General features: G+C 38.4%; 1 protein-coding gene across 1 annotated transcript in view; it reads right to left on the reverse strand.

Annotated features, from left to right (window-relative positions):
• Positions 1-18,800, reverse strand: part of SLC26A8 (solute carrier family 26 member 8) — a 98,721-nt gene that overhangs the window by 49,084 nt on the left and 30,837 nt on the right. The window contains 3 exon segments of the mRNA XM_042780754.1: positions 5,912-5,994; positions 9,824-9,973; positions 11,175-11,339. Coding sequence (XP_042636688.1) covers positions 5,912-5,994; positions 9,824-9,973; positions 11,175-11,339 — 398 coding nt within the window.

An 18,800-nucleotide genomic window follows, 5' to 3' on the forward strand; every position in this document is an offset into this window, starting at 1 on the left:
CGATAGAGCCTGGTGGAACCACTGAGACTATGGCCCCTAGCTGCCCTTCAGGTCTGGAATTGAACCCACACCTGTGGCTTCCAGCCAAACAAAATACAGGTATATGAGCTGAACATTACATTAGCTTTTACATTAGGTAGATACATGCCTTGGAGAGAACAATCATGGGAGAATAGAAGGGTGTGCATGCACAGGGAGATAGCTCAGTGGGCAGGGATGCAAGGAGGGAAAGACATAGGGCAAAGGTAACTATGGGGAGGAAGTGGGAGGGGAGCTGTTGCATTGTGGTAAATTGTAGTCAGTGTTACGAGACAAAGTGTATGTGAGCTGCTGTATGGAAAGTGAATTTGCTCTGTAAATTTTCACCCAAATCACAATTAAAAAGAAAAAAAAAAAAAGCTTATGAGTGGCCATCTAAGGTGCAATTATTTGTCTGTATCCCACCAGAGCAAAGAAGAGTAAAGAAAACGAAAGACTCAAGGAAACAATCAGTCCAAAGGACTAACGGATCTTGTGAACCCCAGTCTCCACAACCTTGAGACCAGAGGAACTAGAGGTTGCCTGGCAACCAGTGCTGACCACTCTGAAAGGGGTGACAATAGGTCCTGGATAGAATGGAAGAAAAATGTGTAGTAAGACTCAAAATCATAAAAAAGATCAGGTTTGCTGGTCACATAGAGAGCGATGGAATCCCTAAGACTATGACCCTTAGAATGCTTTAAGCCTAGAACTGAACTCACTCTTGTGGCTCTACTTTCAGCCAAAAAATAGACAGGTCTATAAGGTGAAAAATAATACCAAGGAGGTACACACTTATTAGGAGCTTGGTGGTGTAGTGCCTAAGACATCCGACTGCTAACCAGAAGGCTGGTGATTCAAACCCACCAGCCACTCCTCGGAAGGAAGACTGGGCCATCTACTTCCATAGAGATACTGCCTCACAAACCCAAGGAGGGGATGCACTTATTAGGATAATCAACCATACAAGATCAAAAGGGCAATTGGTTATGGATAAAGCTAAGGAGGCAGGAAGTAATAGGAAAGATGGAGGAAGGGAAATGGTAAACACAGGAAGGAAGTGGGAAGAGTGCTGTTACATTGTGGGGATTGCAATGAATGTCACAAAACAAAATGTGTATGAATTGTTGAATGGAAAACCAATTTACTATGTAAAATTTCACCTAAATCACAATTTTTTAAAAAAATGTGCTTCAAAGGACACCATCAAAAAAAATGAAAAGACAACTCAAAGAATGGGAGAAAATATTTGTAAATCATTTATCTGATAAGTGATTTATATCCAGAATATATAAAGGACTCTTACAACTCAATAATAAAAAGACAATCTAATCTAAAACTGGGCAGAGGATCTGAATAGACATTTGTCCAAAGAATATACAAATGATCAATAAGCACATGAAAAGATACTCAACATCTGTCATTAGGGAAATGCAAGTAAAACTAAAATGAGATACAATAGCACCATCACTAAACTGAAAAACCCATTACCTTGAGTCAATTCCAATTCATGAGGACTGGGTGGTACAAATGGTTTATGCTGGATTACTAACCTAAAGGTTGGTGGTTTGACCCCAAGACCCTGGTGATCTGCTTTCATAAAGATTACAGCAAAGAATACAATATGGAGTGATTCTATTGTACAACACATGGGGTCACAGTCAATAAGATGGCTATAATGAAAAATATGGACAACAGCAAGTGTTGAAGATGTAGAGAAATTGAATCCTCATATATTGCTGGTGGGAATGTAAAACAGTGCCAGTCATTTTGGAAAACAGTTTAGCAGTTTCTCAAAAAGTTAAAATAGTTATCATGTGTCCCAGAAATTCCACTGCTAAGTATGTATTCCAGAGAACTGAAAACATATGTCCACACAATAACTTCTATACAAATATTCATAGCAGCTTTACTTATAATAGTGAAAAGTAATGTCTATCTTTGATAAATAGACAAACAAATGTGCTATATCTATATAATGGAATATTATTCAGCCATAAACAGAATGAGGTTCTGATAGAATCCACAGTATGGATGAACTTGAAAACATTATGCTAAAAGAAAGAAGCTAGACACAAGAGACCATATATTGTATGATTCCATTTATACGAAATGTCCAGAATGGGAAAATCAGTAGAGACAGGAAGTGGATTAGTGGTTGCCAGGGGTTGGAATAAAGAGAGAATTGGGAGTGAGTTCTAGTAGGCACAGGGTCTCTTTGGGGGTGATGAAAATGTTCTAAAATTAGATAATGATGATGGTTGCACAACTCTATAAATACACTGTAATCCACTGAATTGTATATTTTCCTAAAAAGTTAATTGTTTTCTCCCTATTCTTTTTTTCCTTTAAATTTTATTTTGTTGTTGTTGAGAATATACACAACAAAACATACACCGATTCAATAGTTTATACATGTACAATTTAGTGGCATTGATTGCACTCCTTGATTACGTAATCATTCTCACCCTCCTTTACTAAGTTGTTCTTCTCTCATTAACACTGCCCCCCCAAATTTCCTATCTAATCTTTCAAGATGCTATTGACAATTTGAGCCCATACAGATAGTTCTTAAAAGAGCATAATGCTCAAGGCAGACCTTTTTCACTAGTTAAGCTAAACTACTATTCCGTTTTAAGAAGACTTCAGGGTGTATTTTTGGTTTAAGATTTAAAGATTATCTCAGAGCAAGAGTTTCAGGGTTCATCTACCCTCCATGGCTCTAGAAAGTCTAGAATCCACAAAAATTTGAAATTCTGTTCTGCATTTCCCCTTTTTGATCGGGATTCTTTTATGGAATCTTTTATCATATTGTTCAGTAATGGTAGCCAGGCACCATCCAGTTCTTCTGGTCTCATGCCAAAGGATGCAGTTGTTCATGAAGCCAGTTACCCACACATTCCATATCCTCCTCCTATTCCTGACTCTCCTTCTTCCTCTGTTGTTCCAGGTGAATAGAGACCAACTATTGTGCCTTGGATGGCCGCTTGAAATCTTTAAAAAGTGAATTCTGTGTGTGAATTATGTCTATAAACCTGTTATTAAAACAAGTTAATAAGAGAATATTATAAATAACTTTATGTGAATATATTTGACAACTTAGATTAAGTGGAAAAATTTGAAAACTAACAAAGTAATTTCAAGAAGAAATATATTATCTAAACATGATTAATTACTATATAATATTTTTCTTTAATAAAAAGCCTATTTTAAAAAATTGAATTTGTAATTAAAACCTTTTTCACAATGAAAACTCCAGGCCCAAATAGCTTTGCTCATGAATTCTATCAAATATTGAAGGAAGAAATAAAGCCAGTTCTATAGAAACTTTTCCCGAAATGAAGAGAACTATTTCCTAACTCTTTCTATCACGTGAACATTTTGGTATTAGTATTATTATAATGCTAGTATTATATGCCTGGCAGCCAGGCAACCTCTAGTTCCTCTGGTCTCAAGGTTGTGGAGATTGGAGTTCACAAGATCCATTAGTCCTTTGGACTGATTGTTTCCTTGAGTCTTTGATTTTCTTTACTCTTTTTTGCTCTGGTTGGGGGCAGACCAATAATTGCACCTTAGATGGCCACTCATAAGCTTTTTTTTTTTCTTTAAATTGTGATTTGGGTGAAAATTTACAGAGCAAATTCACTTTCCATATAGCAGCTCATATACACTTTGTCTCATGACACTGACTACAATTTACCACAATACAACATCTCCCCTCCCACTTCCTCCCCATAGTTACTTTGCCCTATGTCTTTCCCTCCATGCATCCCTGCCCACTGCACTGTCTCCCTGTGCTATAAAATACTATATAATACTAGTATAATTAGTATTATAATACTGATACCAAATTAGTTCCCAAGAACACTTTGGTATTAGTTGCCTAAATAATCTCTTATTTAATGAAGTTTTCTTATTATAAGTTTAGGAGCTCTGGTGACATAGTGCCTAAAGCATATGACTGCTAAGCAGAAGGCTGGAGGTTCAAACCTGCTAGCCACTCGGAAGGAAAGTTGAGCAATCTACTTCCATAATGATACTGCCTTGGAAACCCAAGGAGGAGTCAGATCCTACTTGACAGCAGTGAGTGAGTTATTATAAGTTTTGCATTTTTATTTCATTTTCATTAAAGTAGAAAGTATCTACCTTTAGCACCTCAAAGTGCTATCTATCTATCTGCATGAATCTAACTCCTACTTTTTAATGCTTTGGTGTTTTGCTTATTAGATGCCTTAGGCACTACGCCACCAGAGCTCTCTGTTTTCTTTATACTGAGGTGTAATCTATACTGAAGGTGGAGTCTTTGATCTTCATCAATAAGTGCTTCAAGTCTTCACTTTCAGCAAAAAAGGCTGTGCCCCATGCATATCACAGGTGGTTAGTAAGTCTTCATCCAATTCTGATGCTGTGTTCTTCTTCATATAGTCCAGCTTCTCAGACTATTTGCTCACCATACTGATTGAACAAGTATGGTAAAAGAATACAATCCTGACACACAACTTTCCTGATTTTAAACCATTCAGTATCCCTTTGTTCTACCTGAATGACTGACTCTTGGTCTATGTACAGATTCCCCATGAGCACAATTAAGTGTTCTGGGATTCCCATTATTTGCAATGTTCCATAATTTGTTATGATCTTAGGTAAGTCATTTAAACTTGGTAAGCTTTCTTTTCCTCAGCCATAAAAAGTATATAATATCACCTCATAGTAGTACTGTGAGGATCAAGTGAAGTAAAATAAATATGTAAACATGTCAATTTCCATTGTTACTGTTTTTCCCCCCTGAGGGCAGAGACCACATCTTATTTGTCTTTTAATTTGTCTAAATGGTTTCTGCTCACATTTTAAAACACTGAATAGAATCTTAAATGGATTGAGACATCAACAGATTTTATTGAGAATGGGTAGGATCTGAGACTAGTTTAATATGGTTGTATAAAAGTAGCCTATGTTTGTTACCCTGGAGTTTAGCTAGAACCCCTGGCTAAACTTTATAGCATTTCCTATTGTCCAATGTGAGGAAATAAGTAATACTCTTCAAAAGCCTGACTATGCATCAAGAAGTGTAGTGTACTGCCTTTCTTAGCTAAAATGATCCATTTTATCAAGGTTCAAGAAATTGCTATTTCCTAACGGAAGCAAGAGTGCTAGTCATAATCACTAATAGGAGTTATAACATAAAAATCATTGTGAATTCTTGAGAACTCCATTATGCCATACTATTTGAAGATGCTTTCTACCCTGAGTAATAAAATAATGTTGCTCAGGGGTATCAATTCCATCTAAATGGGTAAAGTTAGAAGGAACTGTCCTCTCCTGGGAGAAAGCAGAGGCATCTCTTATCTTGTCCTTGAGAAGCAATCAGCCAGGCATAGAGGTGGACAAGGGCCACTGTGCACTCTGCAGAAAACATCTGAGTCTCTGTGTTATTCAGGCATCCAGGAGTTTCCTTGGATGAGGGGATTGGCTTAGTTAAGGAAAGAGCAACACAGACTGACCAGAGAAGGACAAGGATTTGTCCCAGCCTTTCTGCTTTCATAAAGCTCTAAATTCTAACATGAATTTGAGCTCAGGACCCTAATTTGGCTATGGTCAGAGGCCATTATATATATATATATATGAAACCTAAACTCACTGCCACTGAATCAGATCTGACTCATAGCGACCCCTCCTTGGGTTTCTGAAGGTGGTATCACTACAGAAGTAGATTGCCCAACCTTCCTTCCAAGGAGTGGCTGGTGGGTTTGAACCGCCAGCCTTCTGGTTAGCAGTCAAATGCCTTAAGCACTACACCACCAGAGCTCAGAGATTATCAATTAGGCTATATGGTTGGAGACTGAGAGAGAGTAAGAGAAAAGGAAAAGCAGTGCTGAAAAGTGGAATTACCCACCTATAAGGAATCATCTCAACGAGTGTCTTGCTGGTTTCTGTAACCATGCTTATCTTGTTTGAAAGTATAGTGAAGCCAATAATCTGTACAGGGTTTACAAAAAAAAAAAAAAAAAAAAAAAAGGTATATGGTCATCTAAGTATCGTTCATAGCTTTCAGGAGCAGAGGTGTCCATAGCCCCTGGGAAGACAAAATTAAAGGAGTGTAAGTCCCTATACGTGAAGGTTGGATAGAGATACAGGACCAGTTCAGTACAACAAGAAAGGCAGGGGTCCTCTCTCACTCTAAAGGTCTGAGGGTCCTTCCTTAAACTTATTTTAGCATTATAGCCAGAATGAAAAACTACTTCAGCCTTGGCCTCTGACACAATGATAGGAATATAGGAACATCAGACTTCTCTCTCTTCACTAACCTTACAAACCTAGACCAATATTAATACGTTCGCAGCTAACTATGTATCAAGGCCTCAGGATTTTTGTTTGTTTGTTTTGTTTTTAATTTTTCATATGTAGGTACATTGTACAGGGAGCTCTGGTGGCATAGTGCCTAAGGCACTTGACTAACCAGAAGGCTGGCGGTTCAAACCCACCAGCCGCTCCTCAGAAGGAGGGTTGGGCAATCTACTTCCTTAATGATACCACCCCTGAAACCCAAGGAGGGGTCACTATGAGTCAAATCGACTCACATTCAGGTTTTTTTTTTTTTTTTTTGTATACTGTACTGATATTGTTGTTGTTGTTGTTATGTGCCATCGAGTCGGCCCCGACTCATAGTGACCCCTCCTTGGGTTTCCGAGGCAGTATCACTACGGAAGTAGGATTGCCCAACCTTCCTTCCGAGGAGTAAGTCCTTTGGGAGACTGTTGAGGTATACTGAGAATCATGATACCGACTAACCCTTATAATATGAAGCTGCCCCTGATAACACACACACACACACACATACACACACACGCACGTAAGTCTTTAGCAAAGCTTTTATTTACCTGCTTTTATTTTTCACTTACTTCTAAAATGGCAATTCTCCCTTCTAGTCTCTGACTTTCAACTAGGGAGAAGAAAGACAGCCTAGCAATTACTTTACTTTATAAAGACCTTGTGCCAAAGTAAATTAAAGCAGAGACAAGAGACCTTACTGCAAGGTTTTAAGATAACGGTTATATAATTGCTTTATTTCATCCTTCCTAACACATAAATCTTTCCCCAGTATCAATTTGGAGAGTTTAGCCACATCCTGAGCAGGCCAGTAGTTGGTTTCCTGTGGTGCTGTGATCAGATGAAGGTCCCCAGGAAGCCCACAGATCAGAATGGATGAAAGAATCTGGATCACAGCTCGGGGCACAGAAGGTTAAGTCTTAGATTTTATATAGTTGAGGGACAAGAAGGGTGTGAAGTGGCCAAGGAGCTCTTTTATTTCCATTATAAAGGTAATTACTGTTCATTAAGGAAAATTTAGAAAATTTAAAAAGCAGAAATGAAAAAGATAACTACTGTTGACACTTTTTGAGCTTTTGCTATATCATATGTGTATGTGTTTGTACACACACATATATAATTGTGAACATGTAGCATGTATAATTTAATATTGTTCAGGAACTTGAATATATTTGTCCATATCTTCTACCTGGGTCCCAGACAATACCTTGAAAAATTTTCTAAATACTTTAGTATAATGTTTAAGGATGGATTGGTGTGTGCAGTTTCCTCTAGTATAGCTAAGTAGTAGTTTCTTGGTGGCTGATGTAAGAAGGCTTTTATGCCCCAGGCCATAGCAGCCCTCATGCTCTCTCTCCCATTTTCCTAGTTGCCAAGGAAAACCAGGAAGGTTTTTTTCAATCCTACCATTCATCTCTAATCCTTGCTACGTGGTAGAGAAAAAAGAGAGAAGTTTTTCCTCACCCGTTGATTTGACATGTGCATAAAAAGTATACTGCAGGCTTTAGTAGCCTATGTGAACAAATTAGGCCCACCAAAATGTTTAATGCCTAAATTGCAATAATTCTAAGCCTTCACCCACTTTATTGCTGGACCTCAGCTTCCTCCCCCACCTCATCACGGTGCATTCTAATTATGTATAGCATGCCCCAAAGGAATGTCTTAACTGTGGCTCACAAACCAGTCTGTCACAGTCAGCCCATAGCATCCTCTAGCTCTTGCTTCTCTCTGTTTAATGCCCAGTGCCTTTGCAGCTGCTTGAAGGAATGTCATTATGATTCTACTGATGATGATGCTTAAGACATCTTAAGTGTGAGTGCTGTTGGTGTTTGATCACAAATCTACCGCTCCCTAAGGTTCCAGGGCTGGGCTGGGTACCATGAAAAGGAAAGGGTGCCCCTGAAGCCACTCTCCAATCGCCATACACATATTGAAGCACTATTTGTATCTAAGGTTTTAAAAAATCTTTTGTAAAAGCAGCCTTTCAGCTTCAGGCCTTTAGGAATGAATAGCTTTTCAACTACTCCAAGGAAGAAAGAACATGCATCACCACCACAAGTAGACAAGAGACATGAGACTGAGCTTGGTATCAATCCCCAAAGAATGTTTTTCAATCTTGAAGATAATGAACACTGGTTAGTTAGTAAATGATGGGCTATGCAGTGGTAGCACACAACATATAAAAGTTATTTTTTGCTTACACAAAATCCATTGTGGGCCAGTGGCTCTCCAGGGCAGCTTCTTTGACCAACAGTGCCCCAGGGATCCAGGCTGATTCCACCTAGGGACTCTGCTATCTCAACATATGACCTCTAAAGTCATCACAGCAGGGGAAGAGAGAACATGAGGACTCACACCTATTCTCTTATGCTGTGGTCCAGAAGCCACCTGGTCTTGCCAACTACCAGGGAAGCTGGAAGATGTGAGGGAGAACATAGGTATCTGAGAAACTTTAAATATCTTTGATGCAAGACCCTTCATTCATATAGATACCCAAAAACTCAGAAATCCCAAGAATGAGAAATGCTGGCTTTGAAAAACTGAGCCTTACTTATGAAAATGTCCTTATCACTGTAAAAATACTTATTATAATAGCAAAAGATAAATTTTAACCAGTTGCCTTCAAAAAAGAAACAAGAAATGTGGCATTAGACAGTAGTGAGCCCTGTTGTTGTTGTTGTTATTTGCCGTCGAGTCAGCCCCAACTCATAGCGACCTCTCCTTGGGTTTCCGAGGCAGTATCACTACGGAAGTAGGATTGCCCAACCTTCCTTCCGAGGAGTGGCTAGTGGGTTTGAACCGCCAGCCTTCTGGTTAGCAGTCAAGTGCCTTAGGCACTATGCTACCCTCTGCCATTTACTAGCAATGTGGGTTACAAAATTAATTTAATATCTCTCTGCCTCAATTTCTTTAGTGTAGCATAGGGAGAATAAAAGGAGGCAGAATAACAGTATGATGGCAACTATATTAAAATAGAAACAAAACCTTTACATAAGAAAAGATAGGAATTCACCAACACTGAGCATAGGCCTGTCATACAGTAAGTAATGAATAAATATTTGTTTGAAAGAACAAAGGTGTGAATAACAGAAAATACAAAAACAACAATAGTAGTTCACTTTGGGTGGTACAATTATAGGAGTTGTTTTTTTTTTTAATATTTTTCCAAATTTCTAGAATGAGCCCGTATTACGTTCATAAGGGAAAAATCCCTTCCATTTTACAGTATTATTTAAAAGCAGCAATAAAGTACTTTGAAAATAAGCATGTTACACAAATATAAGCTTGTATTTAAAACTAAATGTAGTCAGCTTTGTCACAATTTGACTTTTGTGTTTATAAAAATTATTCTTATTTTTACAGGCTCTTATGACCCCTTCTCTTCCTAGGTTACTTGCTTTTGCTCTTTATTTAACTGGGAAAAAAGTAGGTATTTTAAATGATCTGAACCATGAATTTTGGGGCACTGAAAACCTACCAGTAGTATTTCCATGGGAAACTCGATGGGATACCGATTAAATGAAATCTTGATACACTTGTTGATTCTCAAAGTGACTACAACAGTTAGAAATAGTAGGATGCTGGTAGAATTAGCCTTTGGTAGAGATACACAGTAGTTAATTATGTTCTGAAAGAAAAAAAAATTACAGAGATTGAGCAAGTGATAGAGTTGTGTAAATCTAGAAAATGATATTCTTCCTAGATCAGTTAAAAAAGAAGCCCTTAGTCAGCATTGCTGGCTACAAAGGTCTGACTACAAAAGTGTAGGCAAGCACTTTCAGGAGAAGATACACCTTTTTTTTTTTTTTTTTTTAAGTTGGAAATGAGACATTAAAAGAGGCAGTAATGTCCAATAAGGTGAGAATACACTTCAGATGCTTCAATATAATGGAAATGACCTGGGAGTTCTGTTTATTGGCCTATCCATCATTAATTTCCCTAGATCACATTTGTTATATGGAGTCCCTGAGTGGTGTAAATGATTAACATGCTTAGCTGCTGGGAGGTTTGAGTTCATCCAGAAGCACCTTGGAAGAAGGGCCTGGTAATCTACTTCTGAACAATCAACCACTGAAAACTCTACGGACCACAGTTCTACTCTGACACGCATAGCGCTGACATGAGTTGAAATCTAGGTTAGTTTCTACCTCATTCTTGCATTCAGGGACTACTGAGTTATTACATATTCTTTAGTTGTTTCAGGATCTATGCCTATTATATGACAGGTATTGGGAAGAAGTATGATAGATACAGTATATTAAAGCCAAAATTCTTGTGATGAAATATACAACAAAAGCCAGAACCTGTGTTAGGTGGAAACCTGTCAGAGAAGGAAAACACAAATATTTTGCACTAATAGAGAGTGACAGAAAAGTGGTAACACTGCACCCTGTCCAAGGTGGAAAACTGGTGAGACTTAGATAAACAAGGTAGTCCTGTAGAGTTCTGGCCCTTACAAGTTTCACTATATATAACAAGGCATTTGCCATTTTAACTATTTTTAAGTGACATAAATTACATTTGCCATGTTGTGTCACCATCACCATTATCTATTTTGAAAACCAAATTTTAATGTAAATCATGTTAGTGAAAGCGTGGACTTGAAATGGTCAATGCAACTGAGCATGGGCCAACTGGCATCTGTAACTGACTGAGACCCCAAATCTAGCAGAGAAGAAATTATTTCTAGTACTCTATTAACTGAGCTGCCTACTGCACTGTTGTCACCTTTTTGGGAATGCACAAATGTCTTTGCACTTGGGTCCACTCCTCTTTGGAGACAAAGAAAGGGGCATTTGTAATTTTTGATGAGGGTTGAAATTACTTACATAAAAGAAGGCAACTGGACCAGCATGGAAACCAATCATAATCCCAAAGACACAAGTCAGCTGGGACAGCATAACATGTAGAGCGGTGGCAGCCAGGTAGGCATTGATGACAGAGTCCGGAAGGTAAGTGGCAACAAAACCAAAACCTAACATGCCCATTGATAGCTGCAGGAGGTTCAAAGTGAAAAGGGAATCATTGTGAGAATGGGGCAGAATGTCATCAAACCAGCAGAAGCACAGATTAGGCTCCCTTCAGGGGCCCATGGCCCCTTCTTAGAAAGAGGAGTTTACAACAAAAAAGTAAATTTAGGCCCCTTTGATAACTCTTTTGTGTTTCTTTCTCTGATGAACTAAAACTGATGAGATAAGATGAGTCCTTGTGCATTGATTTAGAGGCTCAGAACAGGCACTTCTTTTTCTTCATGGGCACTGTCAGTTGACTTCAATCTTGCCCCAGAATGTACTAGAACCTCTTGTGGGGAAAACATGGACAAGGTGATTGGAACAAGCTTTTGTCTTTGCAAAAGGGCCTTTCATTCTAAGTTTGATAGTCCTCAGGCAATGTTAACATCACTGTGAGGAAAGTACCTTTTCACAAAGGAAAAGACAAGTCAAAAAACTGGGCTCAAGCTAAAACTTTTTGGCCTCTGACCCTTAATCTTTACTAAGAATGGTTACACAGAATATATTTATGTCTTCAGGTTTATATATATCCTGAAGGCATGAATAAATATAAATATATGACAAAATAGGGAAAAAGGCCTGGTGATGTACTTCCAAAAACCAGCCAGTAAAAACCCTATGGAGCACAATGGTCTGATTCAAAACCTTCTGTTACCATGAGTTAGGGGCTGCCTCAACAGCAGTTAAAATAGCAATACTACACACACACACACACACACACACACACACTCAATCTGAAAAAATATATGCAAACTATCTATAAATAGAAGTTAGCTTTGGAAAATAGGGTTTTTTTTGTTTTTGTTTTTGCAACATAAATGTCTATCTACTATAATAAAAACGCAATTAGATAGAGAATGCAAATTGATAGAGAATGCATGAGACCAAATCCCCCTATGAGAGTTGGTTGAAAAAATTGTCACAGTCCAATGAAGACTACTCAGTAAAAGGGAGAAAGAAAAGGAAAGAAAAAAAAAAAAAAAACCTCTTGAAGCCTACTATGAGGCTAGAGGCTATGCCACCAGTGTTGTAAAATGCCAGCAGGGTCACCCATGGTGGACAGGTTTCAGTGGAACCTCCGGGCTAAGACAGACTCAGAAGAAGGAAAAGGCCATCCACTTCTCAAACAATTGGCCAGTGAAATACTTATGAACAGCAGTGAAACACTGTCTGATATATTACTAGAAAACTTTATGAATAGCCCTGAAACATTGTCTGATATAGTGCCAGATCATGAGCCCATCAGATCAGAACTCTCTCTCGCTGCCATCGAGTCAAATCCGACTCATAGCGACCTCTCCTTGGGTTTCCAAGGTGTTGTCACTATGGAAGTAGATTGCCCAATCTTCCTTCCGAGGAGTGGCTGGTGGGTTTGAACCGCCAGCCTTCTGGTTAGCAGTCAAATGCCTGAGGCACTACACCATCAGATCAGAAGGTGCTCAAAATATGACTGGGGAAGAGCCAACTCCTCAGAGTAAAGACAATTTTAATGATATGGATGGAATAAAGCTTTTGGGACCTCCATTAGCTGATGTGGCATGACTCAAAATGAGTAGAAACAGATGTAAACATACATTAATAATCAGAACATGGAATGTACAAAGTATGAATCGAGGAAAACTGGAAGTTGTCAAAAATGAAATGGAACGCATAAAGATCGATATTCTAGGCATTAGTGAGCTGAAATGGACTGGTTTTGGCCATTTGACGACCATATGATCAACTATGCTGGGAATGACAAATTGAAGAGGAATGGTGTAGCATTCATCATCACAAAGACTGTTTTAAGATCTGTCCTGAAATACAATGCTGTAAGTGATAGGATAATATCCATATGCCTCCAAGGAAGACCAGTTAATACTACTGTCATTCAAATCTATGAACCAACAACCAAAGCCAAAGATGAGGAAATTGAAGATTTCTACCAACTTCTGCAGTCTGAAATTGACCAAACATGCAATCAAGATGTATTGATTATCACTGGTGACTGCAATGCGAAAACTAGAAGCAAAGAAGAATTACCAGTAGTTGCAAAATATGGCCTCAGTGATAGAAATAACACTAGAGATTGCATGATAGAATTTTGGAAGACCAATTACTTACTCATTGCAAATACCTTTTTTCAACAACATAAACAATGGCTATATACACATGGACTTCACACCAGATGGAACACAAAGGAATCAGATTGACTACATCTGTGGCAAGAGGTGATGGACAAGTTCAATGTCATCCACCAAACAAGGCCAGGAGCTGACTGTGGAACAGACCATCAACTGCTCCTATGTAAATTCAAGTTGAACTTGAAGACAATTAAAACGAGTCCACAAGAACCAAAATATGACCTTGTTAATATCCCTCTTGAATTTAGAGACCATCTAAAGAACAGATTTGATGCATTGGATACCAATGACCAAAAACCAGAGGAATTGTGGGATGACATCAAGAACATCATCCATGAAGAAAGCAAGAGGTCGTTAAAAATACAAGAAAAAAAGACCAAAATGGATGTCAGAAGAGACTCTGAAACTTGCCCTTCAGTGGAGAGTAGCTAATGTAAATGGCAGAAATGACAAGATAAAAAAGCTGAACAGAAGATTTCAACGAGCAGCTCGAGAAGACAAAGTCAATTATTATAATGAAATGTGCAAAGACCTGGAGTTAGAAAACCAAAAGGGAAGAACATGCTCAGCATTTCTCAAACTGAAAGAACTGAAGAAAAAATTTAAACCTCAAGTTGCAATATTGAAAGATTCTATGGACAAAATATTGAATGATGCAGGAAACACCAAAAGAAGATGGAAGGAATACATGGAGTCACTGAACCAAAAAGAATTGGTCAATGTTCATCCATTTCAGGAGGTGGCATATTATCAAGAACCAATGGTATTAAAGGAAGAAGCCAAAGCTGCACTGAAAGAATTGGCGAAGACAAGCCTCTAAGAATTGACAGAATAGCCATTGAGATGTTTCAGCAAATGGATGCTGCACTGGAGGCACTCACTTGGCGATGCCAAGAGATTTGGAAGACAGCTACCTGGCCAACTGACTGGAAGAGATCCATATTTGTACACATTCTGAAGAAAGGTGATCCCACAGAATGTGGAAATTATCAAATATCATTAATATCACATACAAGTAACATCTTACTGAAGATAATTCAAAAATGGTTGCAGCAGTATACTGACAGAAAACTTCCAGAAATGCAAGCTAGATTCAGAAGAGGATGTGGAATGAGGGATATCATAGTTCATGTTAGATGGATCTTGGCTGAAAGCAAAGAATACCAGAAAGATGTTTACTTGTGTTTTACTGACAATCCAAGAACATTCAATTGTGTGTATCATAACAAATTATGGATAGCATTGAGAAGAATGGGAATTCCAGAACACTTGATCATGCTCATCAGGAACCTATACATAGATCAGGAGGCTGTTGTTCAAACAGAACAGGGAAGTACTGCATGGTTTAAAATCAAGAAGGGAGTGTGTCAAGGTTGTATCCTTTCACCATACTTACTCAATGTGTATGCTGGGCAAATAATCTGAGAAGCTGGATTATATGAAGAAGAACGTGGCATCAGGATTGGAGGAAGACTCATTAACAACCTATGATATGCAGAGGACACAACTTTGCTTGCTGAAAGTGAAGATGACTTGAAGCATTTACTGATGAAGACTAAAGACTATAGTCTGCTGTATGGATTACACCTCAATATTAAGAAAACAAAAATCCTCACAATTTGTCCAATAAACAGTTCCACAATGGATGGAGAAAAGATTGAAGTTCTCAAAGACTTCATATTACTTGATCCTACAATCAACACCAATGGAAGCAGCAGTCAAGACACTAGACAATGTATTGCATTGGGCAAATCTGCTGCAAAAGACCTCTTCCAAGTGATGAAGAGCAAAGATGTCTCCTTGAAGACTAAGGTGTGCCTAACCCAAGCCATGGTATTTACAATGGCCTCTTATGCACATGAAAGCTGGACAGTGAATAAGGAAGAATGAAGAAGAGTTGATGCTTTTGAGTTGTGGTGTTGGAGAAGAAGGCTAAGAGTAATATGGACTGCTAAAAGGACTAACAAGTCTATCCTGGAAGAAGTGCAGCTGGAATGTTCCTTGGAGGTGAGAATGGACAGATTTTGTCTCACCTATTTTGGTCATGTTGTCAGAAGGAACCATTCCCTGCAGAAGGAGATCATGCTTGGTAAAATGGAGGGTCAACGAAAAAGTGGAAGGCCTTCAATGAGATGTATTGACACAGTGGCTGCAATGATGGGCTCAGGTATCACAAGGATAGTGAGGGTGAGACAGGACTGGGCAGTGTTTATTTTGCTGTGCATAGGGTTGCTATGAGTCAGAGAGGATTCAACAACAACACTGTCACCCTACCATTCATCTGTCAGTTTGTCATACTGTGGTGGCTTTTGTGTTGCTGTGAGGCTGGAGGCTATGTTACTGGTATTTCAAATACCAGCTGGGTGACCCATGGTGGACAGGTTTCAGTGGAGCTTCCAGACTAAGACAGACTCAGAAGAAGGAAGGCGCCATCCACTTCTCAAAGAAATGGGCAGTGAACTCTTTATGAATAGCAGTGAAATACTGTCTGATACATTACTGGAAAACTTTATGAATAGCCCTGAAACATTGTCCGATATAGTGACAGATGATGAGCCCATCAAATCGGAAGGCACTCAAAATATGACTGGGGAAGAGCTGACTCCTCAGAGTAAAGACGACCTTACTGATATGGATGGAGTAAAGCTTTCAGGACCTCCATTGGCTGATGTGGCACAACTCAAAATGAGAAGAAACACCTGCAAACATCCATTAATAATTAGAACATGAAATGTCTGAAGTATGAATCTAGAAAAACTGGAAGTTGTCAAAAATGAAATGGAATGCATAAAGATTGATATCCTAAGAATTAATGAGCTGAAATGGACTGGTTTTGGCCATTTTGAATCAGACAAGCATATGATCTACTATGTCAGGAATGACAAATTAAAGAGGAACAGCATGGCATTCATCATCACAAAGAATGTTTTGAGATCTATCCTGAAGTACAATGCTGTCAGTGATAAGATAATATCCATAGACCTACAAGGATGACCAGTTAATACGACTATTATTCAAATTTATGCACCAACCACCAAAGCCAAAGATGAGGAAATTGAAGATTTTTACCAACATCTGCAGTCTGAAGTTGACCAAACATGCAATCAAGATGTGCCGATTATCACTGGTGACTGAAATGAGAAAGTTGGAAACAAAGAGTTACCAGTAGTTGGAAAATATGGCTTTGGTGATAGAAATAATGCTGGAGATACCATGACAGAATTTTGCAAGACCAACGACTTACTCATTGCAAATACCTTTTTTTTCAACAACACAAATGGCGGCCACACATGTAGATTTCACCAGATGGAGTACACAGGATTCGGATCGACTACATCCGTGGCAAGAGGTGATAGAGAAGCTCACTATCTCCAGCCAAAACAAGGACAGGAGCTGACTGTGGAACAGACCATCAACTGCTCATATGCAAGTTCAAGTTGAAGCTGAACACAATTAAAACAAGTCCATGAGAGCCAAAATATGACCTTGATTATATCCCTTCAGAATTTAGAGACCATCTAAAGAATAGATTTGATGCACTGAACACCAGTGACTGAAAACCAGAGGAACTGTGGGATGACATCAAGAACATCATCCAAGAAGAAAACAATAGGTCATCAAAAAGACAAGAAAGGAAGAAAAGACCAAAAGGGATGTCAGGAGAGACTCTGAAACTTGCCCTTGAACAGAGAGTAGCTAAAGCAAATGGAAGAGTTGACAAGATGAAAGAGCTGAACAGAAGATTTCAAAGGGCAGCTCAAGAAGACAAAGTCAATTATTATAATGAAATGTGCAAAGACCTGGAGTTGGAAAACCAAAAGGGAAGAACACACTGGCTATTTCTCAAGCTGAAAGAACTGAAGAAAAAATTCAAGCCTTGAGTTGCAATACTAAAAGATTCTATGGACAAAATATTGAATGATGCAGGAAACATCAAAAGAAGATGGAAGGAATACACAGAGTCACTGTACCAAAAAGAATTGGTCGATGTTCAGCCACTTCAGGAGGTAGCATAAGATCAAGAACCAATGGTACTAAAGGAAGAAGTTTTCAGGTATTATTTCTTCAGAAACTTCAGCTCTGCCCTTTTTCTTCTCTCCTCTGGGACTTGGTTTTTGTTATTGTCCAACAAGCCCCTGAGGCTTTGTTCATTTTTTTATTCAGTCTTTTCTCTGTTGTTTAGACTGGGTTACTTCCATTGTTCTACCTTCAAGTTTATTGATTCTTTTCTCTGTCTCCTCTATTTTGCTTTTGAATTGATAATTTTGGTTACTGTATTTTTCAGTTCTAAGATTTTCATTTAGTTCTTTTTCTTTCAGCTTTAGTGAAAATATACAAAACAGATAATACACCCATTCAATAATTTCTACATTTATAATTCAATGACGTTGGTTACATTCTTCCTATTGTGTCACCAATTTCACTATCTCTCCCCATATTATTTCGATACCATTGGGTTATACTTACTGCCTCATAAACTACTCATCTGTGTTTTAGAGTTACTGTTGTCAATTTTATCTAGATAATCCTTAAAAGAACACAATAGTCAAGGCAAACATTCTTTACTAATTTAGCTAAGCCACTACTTAGTTTGAATATGACTTTAGGGGATGGTTTCAGTTCAAGGTTCAAAATTTTTCTCAGGGCAACATTTTCAAGGGTTCCTAGAGACTCAATGCATCAAGTAAATCTGGGTTCTATAAGAAATTTGAAATTGTGTTCCACATTTTTCCCCCTTTGAGGCAGGATTGATCTACTGAGTCCTTTATCAAAACATTCAGTAATGGTAGCCAGGTACCATCCAGCTCTTGTGGCTCATGGTAAAGAAGCAGTAGTTCATGGAGGCCATTAGATCTGCAGCCCAATTCCTTCTCTAATTCCTGGATCTCCTTGCTCTGCTGTTCCAGGTGAATATAGAACAACTGTTGTATCTTGGATAGGTAGTCAGTCACAAACTTTTAAAACCCCCGGCATTACTCACCCAATTGAGGGGTAGAACAAAAAGTCTAAAAGTGTTAAGCAAATTAGGTGGGCAGTTCCACTAAGTCATGACCAAGCCTTAGAATCAAGATAATTAATTCCATAAGGTTTGTACCTTATGGTTGTACCTAAGCAGCATAAGTAACCGCATTCTTTTTAAGAAATTTATTTTGGTTGCTTGCGGTGTAGTAAATTACTTAGTGTGGCTTTTCTACCCATGAGTCTTTGTAAATTCCAAGGTGGGATTTTCTTTTTCTTTTTTTTTTTAATTAGGATTTGGGTGAAGATTTACAGAGTAAATTCACTTTTCATACAGCAGTTCACATATACTTTGTCTCAT

This window comes from Orycteropus afer, unplaced genomic scaffold (genome assembly GCF_000298275.1).
Source record: "Orycteropus afer afer isolate SDZICR_OR568_19922 unplaced genomic scaffold, OryAfe1.0 scaffold00059, whole genome shotgun sequence".
NCBI classification, from domain to species: Eukaryota; Metazoa; Chordata; class Mammalia; order Tubulidentata; family Orycteropodidae; genus Orycteropus; species Orycteropus afer.